This window comes from Nilaparvata lugens, chromosome 4 (genome assembly GCF_014356525.2).
Source record: "Nilaparvata lugens isolate BPH chromosome 4, ASM1435652v1, whole genome shotgun sequence".
Classification (NCBI taxonomy): domain Eukaryota; kingdom Metazoa; phylum Arthropoda; class Insecta; order Hemiptera; family Delphacidae; genus Nilaparvata; species Nilaparvata lugens.
In genome coordinates this window covers 46429666-46448317 of record NC_052507.1, presented here as the reverse complement: position 1 = coordinate 46448317, position 18652 = coordinate 46429666, and the positions used below count along the sequence as shown (strand labels likewise).

The 18652-nt window shown below is 33.1% G+C and overlaps 1 protein-coding gene across 1 annotated transcript in view; it reads right to left on the bottom strand.

Moving 5' to 3' along the window:
* Positions 1–18652, bottom strand: part of LOC111048016 (helicase POLQ-like) — a 121744-nt gene that overhangs the window by 87349 nt on the left and 15743 nt on the right. The window contains exons 2-4 of the mRNA XM_039427559.1: positions 6550–7520; positions 5593–5771; positions 426–699 (exon numbers count right to left, since the gene is read on the bottom strand). Of these exons, the coding sequence (XP_039283493.1) occupies positions 426–699; positions 5593–5771; positions 6550–7393 (1297 nt within the window). The 5' untranslated portion in view covers positions 7394–7520. The remainder of the gene's footprint in view (positions 1–425; positions 700–5592; positions 5772–6549; positions 7521–18652) is intronic.

The window sequence follows — 18652 nt, the reverse complement described above, 5'->3', positions numbered from 1 at the left end:
CAATAAGGCATGGTTCTCTCTAGTGTGATACGATATGATGCAACGCAATTATATTATATTCAATACATTTGAAAAAAACATACGTTATGGAATGAAACAGGTTGAGACGTTAACCAAATTGAGTCAAATTGCAAGACAATATGACTGAATAAATTCAATGAGACAAACTTGCATCGACTATGGTGTCATTTAGCCATATTTTCTTTTATGAGTAGGTGGCAATTTCCAGAACTCAGCAACGCAGATATTTTTGTCATTTTATTTTATTGAGAATCTGATTTTCAATAGCGTATGATCACTATACAATCCCGATATCCAAGTTATGAGTCAGCGGTGTCAAGTTTGAACCGCCTTGCATCGTATTGAATCACACTAGAAAGTGAGAACCGTAATTGAAGGATAATCATTTATTCCAAATTACTCACTGGTGGAAACCATCAATTTGGTGAGCATTGCCTCTAATGATGCGCCCCTTCTTGGCTCTCCTATAATATGCAGTTCATCAACAACCACTAGACCCAATTCCGAAATTCTGTTGGTTTCTATGTAGCTGTGAACCAGTCCCAAAGATTTTTCAATGGTTGCAATGAATATTGTGTGTTTCCTTCTTCTTTTTAAGGGTGGATACACTCCTTTGGCACCAGCATACTCTTCAATCAAGAAGCCCATTTCTACGGCGAATGGCGACAGTGAGCGGACCTAAAAAAAAAATTCAACACTGTAAGATATATTTTTAATTAACCAACTGTTTATGATGAATATCGGGGACCGAGCATCGCTCTGGAGTACAAAAGCATAAACAAATTATTACGAAAGAAAAAATTATAATAACATTCATAGTTCATACAGAAATGTTCTATCTAATCACAGTAAATGTTTAATTCCCAGAGGAATGCAAAAATTTCCCTCACAAAGGCCCGTTAAATTTTTATCCTGATTAATTTCACGTTAACCAAATCAGAGAAGACCATTCCAAAAAGATGGATCTACTAGAATTAATCAGGATTGAAAATCACCCGGCTTTTTTGCAACTAAGTACCTGATTGAATGATTACAAAAGTTCAACAGCTGAGTCATAATTTTGACAGTCCAAAACATGAACTCGCTCACTCACTTCCATCATCAACAGACGACGAAATAATTATTGTCAGCTGTTTTTCCAAGGATGAATAATAATTTATTATCCTTTTAGTGTCTTTCAGCGAGTTTTCCCAGGGATGAGACCTAGTGCAATCGAGTTTTTATATTATAAACCTACTATGTTCTGAATTTCGTGAGAATCGTTAAAGCCGTTTTCGAAATCCGGTGAAATAAACACATATAAACATCTAAACAGAAATTGCTCGTTTAATAGTATAGGATATTTTGTATTACAAAATATGAGAGTCGACTAACTGGACTTCAACTTGTTTAGAAAACCAAGGAAATTTTGTAATGAGCGTGTGAAATTATTAAATAATTTAACTGTTGACCTGTCCTAAAATATTCAATTACCTATGTTAAATTTAATTTTATCACAAAATATTCCGTTGTGGAAGAAATTTATGATCGTAAATTCTGTGGGATTGAAACTATTGGATTGAACTTGTTGAATCATGCTCCGTCGTAGCAGAATTCAAGTATAATGATTGCGGATAATTCAAACATCCCTGAAGTGTTCAATTTCTCAATTCAATTCAATTCAAAATTCTTTATTCTTTAAAATGCACTATACAATAAAATTGATAGTATTATTATTACTAGAATACCCCTACAAGACTATACGTCTGTGTGTAGGGGTGAGTTCCAGGTTACCTACTGGTTCTAGATCTATTGCGTTTTATCAATTTATGGCCTTAAATGGCCTGCATGATTTTCTAGTACAGAAATAGCTACATTTCACCAACTTGATAGCTGAATAAAACACATTAATGATCCTCAAAAGATATCAGTACAAAGGTGCCAATTTATTACATAAGAAGAAGAAGGAGTATTAAGATTCTCACTGATAGAGTCAAGAAAAAGAAGAATTCCGGGAAATAAACAAATTAATTCAATGCAAGTATACTGACCGAAGCAGACTTTCTGTCATTTCCCAGCCCATACAGTACAGCCACCTCTCAATCCTTCGTTTGTATACAGTAACACTGCATTCCTGCATATTCCTTATCTCAAAGGGTAAGTTCCTGTGTACCATTTGGGCTAGGTAGAAAGGTGTTCTCAACTCAAGCCCGTGGACCACTTGGGGCGTCGCAAAGCCATAGTTTACTCTGTATCTTGTTGGATAAGTATGAATTATTTCTGGTAAAATGTTAAAATTATTGTTTCTGAGATAAATTAATAAAGATTTTACGTAGAGTTGTCTTATGTTCAGCACCGGAAATTCAGTGAATAACTGAATGGTTGGATAGCGGTACTCTTTCTTAAGGATAGTTTTGATTATTGGCCGTTGCGACACCGCAAGTGGCTCCAAAAGGGTAGCAGGCAGTCCCCCCCAAATAAGAATGCCATATTGAATGATGGACTGAACATAAGCAAAGTACACTGACTTGCAATGCTTTTTACTTAAAACTTGGCTTAGCTGAGAGAAAGCATATAGTACCCTTCTAAGTCGCTTTTTGACAAGTTGTACATGGGGACCCCAGCTGAGGGCGCGATCAAATGTTATGCCCAGATACTTGTACTGGTCAACTCGTTCTAGAACTTCACAACTACAGCCAATGGAAGTTGAACCTTGACATGAGTGAAGTTTAAATACTCTAGGCCCTGGATCTTGCTGGTTTCGGGTGACAATAGGCATGTATTTGATCTTTCTTGTATTCACTGTTAAGCAGTTGTGATCAAACCATTTTTTAATTCTAGCTACATCAGTTGTTGCATTATTATAAGCCTCTTCCCAATTTTTTCCGGTAGAAACCACTGCTGTGTCGTCCGCAAATAAGAAAAGTTTACTATTAATGTTCAACTGAGGAAGATTGTTAATGTAGATAATGAAAAGAATTGGTCCAAGAGTACTCCCCTGCACAACACCATAATTTACTTTCTCCAACTCACTCCTGACATCGTTGATTTGAACATATTGTTCTCTGTCGAGCAGGTAGCTCTTGAACCACTTCAAAGCAGTTTGTTTAATACCCAACATGTCTAGTTTTATGACTAATTTTTCCCTGTCAACTGAGTCAAAGGCTTTTGCTAAGTCTAGATAAGTTATTATTGATTTATTTTTCTCCTTTGTGTTACCTGCAATATGTTTTGATAAATCAAAGAACACATCAGATGAATTTTTTGATTTTTGGAAACCATATTGAGAGGTAGTTAGAATATTGTATTGACTCAAATACTGCATTAGCTGTATCTTAACACATTTTTCCAGAATTTTTGAAGTTATGGGGAGTAGCGAAATAGGACGGTAATTGGGGTAGTCATTTTTTGCACCGGATTTATAAATTGGGATTACCTTCGATATTTTGAGAGTGTCTGGGAATTCACCTGTTAGTAAACTCAAATTTATTAAATGCTGAATAGGACGTATTAGTGAGTGGATGTTATCTTTAATAAGTCTAGCTGGTATGCGATCGTGACCAGGGACGCTATTTCCTCTCATGCTGCCAACCACCCGTCTGATCTCCTCTTGTGTAACAGATCGGAGCTCAAACAAAGACTCGACAGCATAATTGGAGTCAAGTACCTCTGGATCACCCAAAGCTGTAATGGAGTCAGCCAGGTGCTTTCCAACAGAGGCAAAGTATAGTAAGATATTATTTTTAGACAAATGGCGTAGTGATCTGTCACAGCAGTTTGAGCAATTGTTGTGGAAGCATCAAAGGAATGGGGTATTTTAATAAAACAGTGGTCGATACACGTTCCACTGGCTGGTCTGGTAACCTTATCTATACAGGCTGTCAATCCTGATTCATTCAAAATGTCAATGTATTTTTCTTCTAGCGAGCCTAGAGTAATGTTCAGGGTGTCACAGTTTATGTCCCCGACTAGGATTTGCACTCCTCTATTGGTTTCTGTTTCTTTAAAATGGTTATCTAGCGCGTTCATGAATAGAGGTAAGTTAGAGTTAGGGCTTCGATACACAGCAAGAAGTTCACAAGAAGTTCCTTCCCAGTCAAAGCAAATGGACAGGCAAGTGGCCACACCACCCAGCCGGAGTTCCCTGCAAGTTTACGTGAGCTCACTGTCTATGTATACAACCACCCCGTCACAATGGTTGATACTATTATAGGATCTGTGGAGCTTATACCCTGGTAATTCTAAAAGGTCACTCTCATCAGACAGCCAAGCCTTAGTCAATATAATACAGCTAAACTGATGCTTAAGACTCTGTAAAATGATTATAAATTCGTCAATATTTTTTTTATAGCTTCTTATGTTCATATGGATAACAGAGAAATCCGCACGGTCACTGTTCCCTATAGATTGAGAAGAGGGAAAATTCAGAGAAAAATCACTAATATCTGCACAAACTGTACAGTTAATAGGAGCAACATCAATTGGCTCCATAAAATCACACATTATGTAATTCTACTTCTATGTAGTGTCAAGCCATACCGCCTGCTAACTTCATTTTTTATCCCATACAAGAGACAAGGCATGCCCTATCAAAAAAAAAGAAACAAAACTACTAGAGGCAACAATAAACAAGAACAAAAAAAACTACTTGTTAAGATCACAAAAAAAAACAAAATCTATCCAAGACTACAAAGGAAAACAAGAACAACGATGAACCTCTTTGTCATATTGGAGGGAAATGTACTTGTGATTATCAAATACTATTAAATCTAGCATGTATGTACTATATTTATATACTATACCATATAACCGATCACAACATTAATTATAGCCCTTTATATTACTCAATTATTTACATTATAATTATATTATTATAGAATGTAAACAAATAACATTTTACTGTAGTAAAAGGAGAATAAACAAAAGAGACCGATTCTGAGGTATGTTTGAAAAAGGAAAAAAAAAAAGAAAATCAGGTCATATTTTGGACTGAGATAACTAACTATAAATTATTATTAATTATTGATAATAAACAGCAACTAGCGAGTAATACCAATCATAATGAATATAAATATTCTAAAGTGAAATTGTAATAAGACCAGGAGAGAATCAAAATGAGATTTATAGGAGTGAAAATTTACAATTCGATGAAAGTAAAAATGATGCAGAGAATTAAAAATAGATCAGTTATTATATTAGTTAATGCATTAGTCATAATATAATCTGCTATCGACTATTATGATACGAGCAATACTTTCAAGGTTGAGTGGTAAAAAAGACTTCAAAGCCGTAACTCCACCAAATGAAGAGTATTATTTATTTTATTTTCAATCTATGTTATTCTGCTATCGAATATTATATTACAATGTTGAACTATTATGAGATTGTTATATTGAATAATAATATGCAGATGATTGTCAGCAGTTGAATTTTGTCTCAAATTAACATTTTTATCATTGCTTCATTTGTAAATAATAGAAGAATGATTACAAATATTAATTCCATTAATGTTTTGGTAAAAATATTTCCTATTATATTGGAGTACTTTCATGCAAATAATATTTTTAATGCTATTATGGAAAGTGATCTTACCTTTTCTTGAACAATGGAAACGTACGGCAAGACAAGGAGAACATCTTTTTCCTCGCACAAAATTGTTCTGAGCATTAGAATTTCAGCAACCAAAGTTTTACCCCCACTTGTAGGTAAGGCGTACATTAGATTTTTCTTATTTGCAATAGCCGGTAGCTTGAGGCATTCTATTTGCCAATCTGAAATCAGAAATGAACTGATTTTGAAATATTTTTATACAAATATAATATTATTTTTTGATTGGTTACCTTTAATACCTACTTGATTGATAGGTACCTTCTATATTGAATGATACAAGAGCTTACAGGTTTAAAATACATCATGAGAGTGAATAAACCAATTTATTTATTGAATACATTGAACAAAGCAGGGGAATTTCAACTTGAATTGTGAATAATAACCACAATAATAAATATTAATGAAGAGTGACATACGGCTGAGTACTTCCTCACTCCCCCCAATCATAGACGTTGCCAATTCGTCAGGTGTATTATAATAAATCTGGTGTGGTGCACTCACACAACTTTCCTTGCCAAGTTTTCAAAATTATAATTTAAAATTGATTAGCTGACGAGATCAATTCTGCTACCTATTGGGTACCTTAATTTTTTTTGGAAAGCATTATTTTGGTAATAGGGCAAGGAAAGTAAAAATATTAATTCTCATTATAATAAGCTGTAGACAACATTGATCAACTCTTATCTGGCAACGTTGCACTCATCCTTAAATCCTCATCTATTCAAATTTCCATAGGACTATTTTCGTACTGTTGACTATAGTAATGCTGATAACACAGCTGTATAATAATCAAAAAGAGAGTAAATATTTCTTATTTTTCACATAAAGTCTGCAAGATCCAAGTCGTTATTATAGTATTGAAAACTATAATAATAATACTCATTTACAATACAATCATTACAAATACTAATTCAATATCAAAATGGAAATCGAGCTCACCATACAACTGGTTAATTCCTTTGTATCGTTTGATGAGAGTTTTTACGATTAAAGGCAATCCATAGAATGAGTTCGCGTCACTTGGATTCGACAATACTTTAGATGACACTGGAGTACTTGCAATTATTTTACAGGGCTTCAGAGCATTATTCAATAGAATATTTTTCAGACGGTCACCAAAACAAACATCACTATCATTTTTTCGATCTGTAGACTTGTTCAATATATCTTGATGTTGTTGAGACCAATTTATTGCTGAGTCATCAGGCCAGTGATTAGTGTGGTTATGCTCAGTCTTGCCGATGCTTGTAGCCTGATTAGTACTTGCCACCGTTTTACTGTTACTACCAACATCTACAGACATATGGTATTCCGCTTCAACGGTTGCAAGATCTTCTGTTGGACTGCTGTCTTTATAATTACTGACATCGACTGACATATCACATGCATGGTCAGAATCGCTGCCTTCCTCCTCGAATAAATCTGGGGATGGTGAAACATTTCCAGATTCCAACCTGCCATTTTCAACAACTTTTCCACAAATCAAATCAACCTGATTGAGAACTGAGTCATCATCCCAGTTCAACAAATTGAGCTCAGGTTTATCCAAATCCTTAGATTTGGGTTCACTATCAGTATCACCGAGATTATTATTGCTGGTTGTAACAATTTCATCATCTAATTTCAAGTGTTTTCTAATTTTACTGGAAGTTGCAACTGATAGTATTGGCGAGCATGTCAAGCCGCTTATTGGTCTTTTCAATCCACTACATAGAGGAGTTGAAGATACTTCTGAAGGCAACGTGAAGTCCATATCAAACTCTTCAAAGATATCATCTTCCATATTCTGGCATTCGTTCAGACAATCGATTATCCAAAAGGTGTGATGTAGGTGCTTTTGAATTTTCTATGGTGCAATAAGCATAATTATGATTAAGCTTTATTTTTTGCACATCTTAAATCCGGTGTACCTGGAAAAAGCGAATTACATATAAACAAAATATCAATATTCACTTTCTTGTTTAGGGCTACTAATACGTACAAATTTATGGATGTGTGTTTTTACACTTGAAAATTCGATACATGTTGTGTGAAAATAGAAATAAATGTTAAAAAGGGTACTTTGATTTTCAACTGTTATGCACAAAATATGAATTGCATCAGTACCTCCGTAAACAGGAGGCAGTGATTGCATGCTCTGTCCGGAAAGTAATGTCAACTATCTTTTTCTAACGCCATTGTACATTCCAGAGTGCTGCGGCACTGCAAGACTAGAAGTTTGGGGTATTGTGAACAAAGCCGAAAATACAGCGCCCCCTTGAGCAGCGCAATGTGATGATGACTTAGACCTTTTAGAAAATGTTATCATTGGAGATGAGTGTTGGATGTTCGAGCAAGGCCCATTTTCATTTTTCAACATTTCCTAAAAAGTCTAGGTCCTCATCATACTTTGTTCACGAGGGAGCGCTGAGTTTTGAACTCTGATGCGTTACCAAAACGGCTCTCACGGAAATGCCTGTAAAAACTCTCCAGCAGGGCGGAGACAACTGGCGTGAAGTCGGCTTTGTTCACAATACCCCAAACTTCTAGTCTTGCAGTACCGCAGCACTTTGGAATGTACAATGGCGTCGGAAAAAATCATTGCCATGACTTTCCGGACAGACCTGTACAATACTGCAGTAATAAAAACCGCAATAGTTAATAATAAAAATATTTTATTTCCATTACAGATGTAAGCAAAAAAATTACAAATTACAATGTAGGCCTAACACTATTTATTCCTTGAAAAACAGAATACAAATTATTAAAAATATGTTAGTAGCAAAACTGTTTAGAGAAATGCTTTAAAGGTGCATTTTCATTTGTGCGTAAATTTCCACAGTTGACGACGAAAAGCATTGTTGAAATTCATATTGTCCAAATTTCAAGTGTGCTAAAACAGTTGATCAAATAATTGGTCAAACATTTCTAATAATATCAACATATTGCCATTTAAGGGCCGTTTGCACAGTGTCATGGCTTACTCTATCTAAAGTAGGCTATGACAGTGTAAGTTTAGGCTGTAATATTACATTTTTTCTCAATTAAAATTGAATCTTCAATTCGATATTCAAAATATTAATAACACTTGATAGCAAATATCGGTGTAATCGATATACGGACTAAACTTTTCACAGGGAATTTATCATATATACTAGTGTTGAACATCCCACTATATCACTGTAACAAAGTTCTATTTCTGAATAAACAGATAATTCTAAACAACATGAAGGTTAATTAAATCTAAAATAACTTTAAAAATAAAGTTTTATTGAAAACAATAGATATAATGTTTGTAGACTTGTGTTCTTTGCTAATTGGCAATTGATAATGTATTTATGCTTTGAAGCTCTAGGCACTTATTCCAGGTACTTCTGCCAGGCGTCTCTCTCAAAATTGTAATGGCTGGCTTATGTTAGGAGTGTTGGCTTCTGTTGAAATTTTCCTAAATAATTGAAAGTTAAGATGTGTTATTTGTGATCTAAATGTTTTTGTAAAGTTTATTGATGATATTGAACATATGTGAAATGTAGATTTCAATTTTTCTTTTCATTTTGTGTTGAATTTCCCATTTAATGTTGAAAGCCATAAGCCTGTTTTGAAATCTGTAAACGATATATAAGTATTCTTAATCTATAAGTTATATATTTTGATCTTGATTTGAAACAATAATTTCTGAGTTTTTGTGAAAGCTGTTGGAATCTATTTTGATGAACAGAGCAAGCATATTAGTAACCTCAATCATGTTCAATCTATGTTCGATCCATGTATGATTATTTGTTCTGGTGTAAACTGAAATTTTTGAATCATTTTTTTTTTTAATTATAATTTGATTTGCTCTGAACTGGATTTCTTATTCATAAGCATTAGATCCATTCATGATATATCAAGATATTAGCTTATTTGGAATCGATGACTTTCCTTAGCAATAGGTGAAGGCTAACCAACCTATTAGGATAAATTGGTAGCATGCCCAATGGTACCCCTGGTGGGACCGAATTACAAAATAAATATTTCCCAAATGGTACACCATGAAATCCCTGGTTATAAAAATTATGTGTAGGCTTATATCTTGATATTTTATGAGTGGTGGAATGCTACTGAATGTGAGGTCGAATCAAGGGAGATGATCAAGTTCTAATGAATAGATATCTGTACATATTAAGAGAGCGTCGGACTTGGCTTTGGTGAAGAAGAAACTGAGTGGTGCTTATACATGGGGATTTCTAGAAAAATGTTTCCATCTGCTTAAAGAAGGCTTGTATAAAAAAATTAACAGTTATAATGAATAAATGAATAACACAAATATGTATATAATACATTCAAATCTCTCAACCAATTGATTATTTGTAGATTTATGAAATAAAATTTCAGTTTCCCATAAGAAAAAGAGCCGAATTGACTCATTTTATTTCATAAACTGTGAGTTGCTGGGTCATACGATCTCCTTCAAACAAAAAAGGAATTAGAGATCAATTCTTTGACAGTCAAAAATGTGATAGAAATAATTGATATCTCAATTGGAAATACCAGTGAAATGAAGTATTCAAAGTATTAACAAAATACAATGCAATTGCTTTCCGAAGTTCTTTGCTCGAAGTTCACCACTTGTGTGAGAGATCGCCCCACTGAAGGATAGTCCAATACAGGTATATTGATTGCACTCCCTAAATATATAGCCTAACCAACCCTTGAATAGCGGGATGTCAGCTAGGGAGACAGCAGAAGAAAGGCATTCTTCCACTATTGTCTATTATAAGGAATAGTAGCATTCCTCTACAAAAAGAACAGTCAAGAGTTTTGGTTTGTCAATATTCCCAGAAAGGTGACAATGATTCTACAAAATTAGTCTTCATATTTTTTTATTAGAGTGCGGTATTACTTACTCTCGTTGGCTAAGTTATTTATATTTGACTCCCAAGTATTGTGTATATAAGTCTTATAAAGTGAGAGGATCACCTAACATGGAGAAACCCAGTAATAAAGTATCCTACTGTTCCCACAAAAAAAAATCACCAGTAGGTACCCTTCTACTTCCTTTGATGTTACAACCGCTTTTGGCTAATCATGCCATTATAAAGTGTCAATATGAGCTATAAGGAAATAAACTAAGGTTTACTAAGGTAATGTAGGTTTACTAGGGTAATCAAGGTTTACTTTCTAATACTAATAATTCATTTTGGCACTTGATTAGCCAAAAACGGTAAAAAATAAAAGTCTACTAGTGATTCAATGTAATAATTATAAAGCTATCAAGTAACTCTGTAGAAGTAGAAGAAAAGTCTTATAATTATATGTAGGATCATTTTTATAGTTTTGTTGATTTCTTGATCCATTCTCGAATAATAACAATTAAAATTCATTCATGGTACCTATATATATTTTTTCAAAATCCAATTGAACTTAGCAATCGTAAAGTATAATGAGGTCATTGCATTTATCTCTGACTCGCTTTTAGGTTTATTTAACATTTTGTGGTAGCAATGCAATTTGATGTTATACTTATACTCTGATTGATAATAATTATAAGTATTTAGAATAAATTCTAGTTTTGTATTCAAGAATGAATATTCAAGAAATTGTTCGGTTACAGTATCAACTTACAATATTCATCAATTTTTTGGTAGTCAAATTCAGATTTGCAATAACTTTTTTCTACTTTTTTTAGCTTTTCTTCAAACCACTAACCAATAAAGTTACCAAATCAAACTTGTAATAACTATTTTCTTATTTTATTTCTTCTAGGTTATTCTAGGTTTTTCCAAGTCTGGTCATGAGAAAGGAACCAGAAACTAGTTAGTTATTCATCAGCTCTATACCATAGTGGGAGAGGGTGAAACACACCTCAATGGAAATAGCGGAATGACAGGTGTATACCGCTATACTTCCTGGAAGATTTTATAATATCGGTAGAAAAGACAACATTCCTGCACTATTGTCTATTATTGGAAGCAATCCTCTATGAGAGAAGGACAGTCCTAAGTTTTGGTTTCACAATATTGCCAGAAATGTGAGTGACGAAGGTTCTACAAAATCGGCCCTAATTTTTTCAATTCTTTTCCCTACGCGAGTGCGATATTACTCTTTCGCGTCGGGTGAATTATTTTATAAGTCGTACGAGAGTTTGGTGTATGTGCACATTGAACCACTAGTTTCCTTTTATTGTCTTTGAATGTGACGACCAGTTTCAGCTTATTATGTCATTATCAAGTGTCAAAATGAATTATTTATTTATCACAAAAACAAGGAAGACTGTATGCTATTCACTCATAAGGAAGTAAATACTAAGGTTTACTAAAGTGACTAGGGTTGACTTCCTAGTCATAACAATATTTATTTTGACACTTGACAATGTCGTGATTAGCTGAAACCAGTCAAGAGAATAGAAGGGTAGACCTACTAGTGATTCAATAAAGCTTCAAGTATCCCTGTAGAAATAAATGAAAAATATGGAACAACCATCCCGTTCAACAATCAAATTCTGTTTAAATAAGTTTAAAACGGGGATGGAATGTGAATTTCTTTATGTAATAATACATCGCGATCATATTATAGAAAATTGTCATAAATCGAAAAAACTTGACAACGCCAACATCAAACTGACTTGTTGACTAGCCTATTTCTTTGCCTACGCTCGTTCAATTAGCGTAATTTATTATGTTAGGTCATTTATCAGAGTAATAAGAGTGAGTTTCTTTATGAAGTAGAAATACATCTTACAATACCCGAAGAAACAAATACTATCCTCCAATTCAACGTATTTCTTTCAAGTAAATTTGGAACGTAGGCTCACATAACACTCAATTTAAAAGTTATTCTTATAAATTACTGAAATCCCTATATCTTCCACGCCCGGATCCCCAAAGAAACAAATTTCATGGTACTAGAATTTCTATAACATTGGTTTTCAAGCAAAGAACGATATACTGTAATACATGATATTATTATTAGTATTATATACAGTAACCAGTCTAATTCAGTATAGTCCTACGTGATGTTCTCTTGTACGTTTCACTATCAAAACTACTTCCCAAACATTTTCCAGCATTAGCATTTATGTGTATGGTGAAAATGTAATGAATGAAAGAATCGTTCGAAAATGGTGTGAAAGGTTTAGAAATAAGAGAGTTAATGTGCATGATGAAGAACGTTCCGGGAGGCCCTCAATAATCAAGGAGGACTTGTTGAAAAAGGTCTATGAAGAAATCAAAAACAATCGTTGTGTGAAAATATCTGAATTGACCCATATTTTCCCTGGTGTTTCAAGAGCTGTTATTGGTCGCATTGTGCATGACCATTTAGGCTTCAGAAAAGTTTGTGTGCGTTGGGTGCCGTACACGTTATCAGAACATCACAAACAAATCCGAATGGGATCTGCTTTGGAATTCCTAATGTGCTACAAAGAAAATGGTGATGAATTCCTTAATTCAATAGTTACCGGCGATGAAACCTGGATTTCTTATTACACGCCAGGAAGAAAACGGCAGTCATGTGAATGGTGTCATCCTCAGTCACCAACAAAACCAAAAAAAATCAAGCCACTGCCGTTTGGAAGGAAATTGATGTCCATGGTATTTTGGGATCGATTTGGCATTATATTGATTGACTTTACGCCACACAGAACGACTGTAAATGCAGAATATTACTGTGAAACACTCTTCAAGCTATGGCGTGCCATTCAGAATCGCCGCCGCAGACGACTTACCAATGGCATCATACTGTTGCACGATAATGCCCACCCACATATGGCTGGTAAGACGCTCGATTTACTGAACAGATTTGGATGGGAAATTTTCAGTCATGCACCATACAGTCCAGATTTAGCACCTTCAGATTACCATTTGTTTGGCAAATTGAAAGAATTTTTGGGAGGTAAGCAATTCGTGGGTGATGACAAACTTAAAGATGCCATGAATTGATGGCTAAATGAACTGGCAGCAGAAGAATACGACAAGGGTATATTAAAGCTGGTGAATCGCTATGACAAATGTCTCAATTCATATGGCGACTATGTAAAGCACTAATGTGAGTTGTGTATTTCATTCTGTATCACTTTGTTTGAACATATTTTTTTAATAATTTTTTTACAACAAAACGGTCTTTACTTTAGAGATAACCCTCGTACTACAGAAGCTCAGCTGGGGTGTAATAGTGTTGTGTTAGAAGGAATTTGAAATAACGCCAAAGATACGCCCAAAATTAGCGGTTTTTTGCATTTGGGTGATTGAATCGAGCGAGGAAGTACTTCGACTCTCTGATGGAATGAAGCATGCTCAAATAAAAATGCAGGCGAGCCCGCTGATCTCATTTTTGGACGATCCAGTCGGGGGTCCAGGGGGCGGATCCCCCTGGCTACATGGATATGGCGAGCGAAGCGATCCTGACAGCTAGTAACTGAATAAAATTTGTGTATAGGGGTAAACTGAACATATCGAAAATTATAGAGAAAGGTTTTCCAAAAATGTTTGTGCAAAAACGGTAATATATCTTGAATGATTATCAAAATACAAGCGATATAAAAGGACCATGAAACTTTCAGTTTTCATCTTGTTTTCAAGGTGTTTGCATGATTGTGATTTCGACTTGAGTTCTAGACTTGTTGGTTGCTCTTTGGAGAGACAAACTATTCTATTCTATTCTTTTATTCAGAAGAATAGAAGAAATATTATGTTCTCTTTGCTTGTTGCTAGTTCTAGACTAGACAGACATTTCAACAATAGATTGGTTATAGCCATCTGTAAACTTGTAGGAATAGTTGATGCCTTTGTATTTGCACTTCTATTCACTCATTCACTCTCTCTCCTCGCGCTCTCACTTCTCACACTGTACTGTTTTTAGCAGAGAGTATAGAATGTTAAGATTCTATCCTCACTGGTTTTCAGCCCTTGCCAGGCTAATGGGATGGGCTTCCAGAGCTGACATCGGCCACCTCTTAACAGAATGGCAAACATTAAACATGATTTCAATCTTATAGCGTTTCTAACACAAAAGATTGATAAATTTAAACAAGATCAAGATGCTAGGTTTCATAAGCAAAATGTTAGGTTTGATGATATGAAGCAAGAATTTGCTAGAATAAGACTAGAGCAGGTTAGTATAAACCTTCTATTAAAAGATACACATGAAACATTGATTGATAATCATGAAGATGAAAGCAAATTGAAGCAGGATGATAGTAGTGTTGAGATACAAGATCAATTATTTCAAGTTTCAGATAATGTAGGCCTAGTTACTGTTATTGAAAAAGTAAATCCTAGTGAAATAGTAGAATTATTGAGTAAAGTAGTAGGTAGGGAGTTGTCTTTATTGAAAGTCAACAGTAAAGAAAGTAGTATTGCCAAATTGGAGGTTAGGAAAACAGTAAACAAAGTGAATGTTTACATGAGACAGGTTTCTGTAGAGGTTAGGAACAATGTAAACAGAATGAATCTTGCTTTGAATCAAGTTGATGAATTCAACTTTCAACTGAAAATTGAAAAGGTGTATGCAAAGCATTATCTAGTGAACATGACTGACTTTTGTAAGCATGGCTTTGTTGAAACAAATGAACCCATGAATAAATTCATGTTCTTGAAGAAAACAAAGCACAAAGTCACCATTGATGTGTTAGTATTCAAAGGTTGTTTCAAGTTGTTTACTAATATGATGAAAGTGAATCACATGATGAAAGGGTATTCCCCGGCACTATGTTATGATTAGGAATCCTGTGTCATGCCGGGATTCAGAATAGCAATGACCGTAAATACCACGTATGGTAAGAGTCCATAATTGTATCTTTTTTCTTTCCTGTAGCCTTTTTTCTTGGCCCTAAATCTTTTCAAATTTCGATTCTTTCCTGTCTTTGTGTAGTATTCAGTAAATTTCTTCTATTATGCATATCTTAACCAATCTTGTCCATAGTCATTTGAATTTGTAAATTTAAATTTGTATTCTTCTGAAATAATAATATTAGAAGTTGAAATTGTAGCTTATTTTCCCGATCTTTAATTGTTGATAAAACTTTTCTAAGACTTTTCTAAAATCTATCCATTGTAGTGTAAATAATTGTGTGCTTGCGGTATATTTTTTCATCATGTATCACTTATGTGGAGTGTATCAATTTTGTGTGTGTTGTTTTAGGGAACTTATTATCCATTATTCATATCTTTCTCTTCCTTGCATTACTTAGGAAATTTATTTACCCATTTTTCCTTTTTCTCTTATTTGTATTTTTTAGGGAAGTTATTTATCCATCGTAATCTTCTTTGTATTGTAATCTTGAAATAGTTTGTAGTTATTATACAGTCTTCAAATTCATAAATTATTTGAAAAATGAATGGTTCAATTTAGAAAATGTTGAAATTTAATCTGATGTATAAATTCTTTTGTTATAATAATAAAAACTTCAAAATTTGAAAGTATTAATGAATTGTGTTGCCATGAATATGAAATGTTCAAGATAAATGAAAGTTAATTTGAATAATGATGATTTTATTGAATGTAAAAGTTTTGTCATATTATTAATTAAAATGAGTTGAAGTTTGAATTTCTTCTAAATTTGAATATTAAATTGATGTCTAAATTTTAAAAACTGTTTTTCTTTATAAACTTTGATATGATTAATTATCGTTTGAAATGGATGCTGGAGTGTATGTAGAAATTTTAGTGGGGTTTGATGATTAGAATTTTGCTGGTATATGATTGTTTTTGAGATGGAAAACCATTATTGCCTAAAGAAGAAATTACCAGAAGGTAATGACTTAGAGAGGCAGTAATGAGATAATATTTTTTGTGTTGATTACTTATGTTGATTGCCATAGATGCAAAATAATGATTGTGTTGATTGCCATAGATGCAAATAATATTACTTATGAATATTGATTGCCATTGAAGCGAAATATTATTGATGTTTTGAATGATTTCTTGTTTAATGATAAGTAGTAAAGTTCTGTCATGGAATGTAGTTTGTATTTAGAACATTGAAAAGTCGAAATAAACTATAGTATCCAACAAACGATGATTAAGAATATTGAATAAATTGCTTTTTATAAATTATTTGAACAAAATTTAAATGAAAATTTATAAATTTGTCTACATAAATAACTTTGAAACCCTGAATGATAAATCATAAATGTGAAATACTATATTTGAAATGTTATATTGAATGATAATGAAATGCAGATATATTGTATTATGAAATGATTTTTAGTGGAAGACCAACTGTTTGAATATATTGAAGTATGTATTAAAATTATTTTGTTGTGATGATCTGATGTTTTTTGCAATTTTGATAATGATACAGAGTGTTATGACATTTCTGTAACATGTATTTGATTATGTTCTGAATTTTTAAGAATGGATTGAATTTTATTTTTTGAACATGAAATTTGAATAAATGAACATGAAATTATTACTTTATTAATATTTTTGTAATTGGTGTCTCTATTGAGTTTAAGGAAACTTCAAAATTTATAAGTTGCTGACTGTATAATAAGATGTTAACAATAAATTTCATTTTTATACTGATTACATACTTGTAAATGACGTTTATGTGCATTAGATTGTATTGGTAGCATAATCAATTTTTTCTTTTTAGTTTATAAGCATATTAAAATAACAGGTACAGCATGGACGTTAACTTCAAAATAATTATCGCGTGAATATCAAAATCTAAAACACAAGTGAATGCCATTAATAGTGTTAAGAACATTTGGGTGATTTTCGAACTGGTGTGACTCATTAATGGATTGCTGACGCCAATGCTACACCAATGCTACGCCAATGCCTACGCCAATGTCGACGCCAATGACTACACCTATTGCTGACTACGCAACTCAAGCTTCTGCACTAGGCCTACTACATTACCTGGAGGTAATTGCCATCCATGTCCAAGTTCGCAACTTTAAACTCAAATAACAGTCACTGTATCATGAAAGAAACTGATTCAAAACAAAAAATCCTCACCTAAATTAATCCTGTATGCTGAACTCTAAACCTTGAAAGCTGAAAATATCAAAAAACCAAACCTTACCTAAGTTAATCCTGTATGCAGCGTCTCTCTCTTTTCCAAAAAAAATCTACATTGTCATTTCAAGCCTGAAATGTACACTGTATGTATGATGCACAATTTACATGACTTTGAGTGAGCTTGGCATGTACCTGTCTACTACAAGCATGAGGCAATGCTAACAGATGTCACCTGTATCGAGCTTGGTATGCATCAGTCGACTACAAGCATGAGGCAATGCTAACAGATGTCTCGTGTATCCAGATCAGCCCAACACTAGGTGTATTCAGATCAGTCCAACAATGGAGTCACACTTAACTGAAATTCATACTGAGTGCCTTAACGGACTGTTTTCAAAATTTGCATCGATAAAAAATCAACCATGTCAACAGTGAAAGAAATGGACATTTTTTTAAATTTATTGCAATTTTATGTGAAAATTAAATGTAACAATTCATTTAAAAAATTCTGTTCAACATACTAAATTTTTATGCAATAACATTTAAATTTTCTATCTACTAAACTTATGTAAAATTTCAATAACTATTCTTTAAATATATTAAATTTTCTGTTGAGATAATTTACTTAAATCATAAAGTTAAATAAAAAAAATAATTTTGATATTCTATACTTTGAAATATTGTTTGGAAATGTATAACAAATGCTATTGATGAATTTTCATAATAATTTTCAATTATAGGATGACATTTAATGTTCTTGTAGAAAAATTGTTCCTGTTCTCAAATCTAAAAAAAACTTAAATTTTAAATGTAATGTATTTTTTTTTTATTTCTCAAACAGTAAATTTTTTTATGTCGAGAGGGGGGTATTTGTAATATTACATTTTTTCTCAATTAAAATCGAATCTTCAATTTGATATTCAAAATATTAATAACACTTGATAGCAAATATCGGTGTAATCGATATATGGACTAAACTTTTCACAGGGAATTTATCATATATACTAGTGTTGAACATCCCACTGTATCACTGTAACAAAGTTCTATTTCTGAATAAACAGATAATTCTAAACAACATGAAGGTTAATTTTTAAAAATAAAGTTTTATTGAAAACAA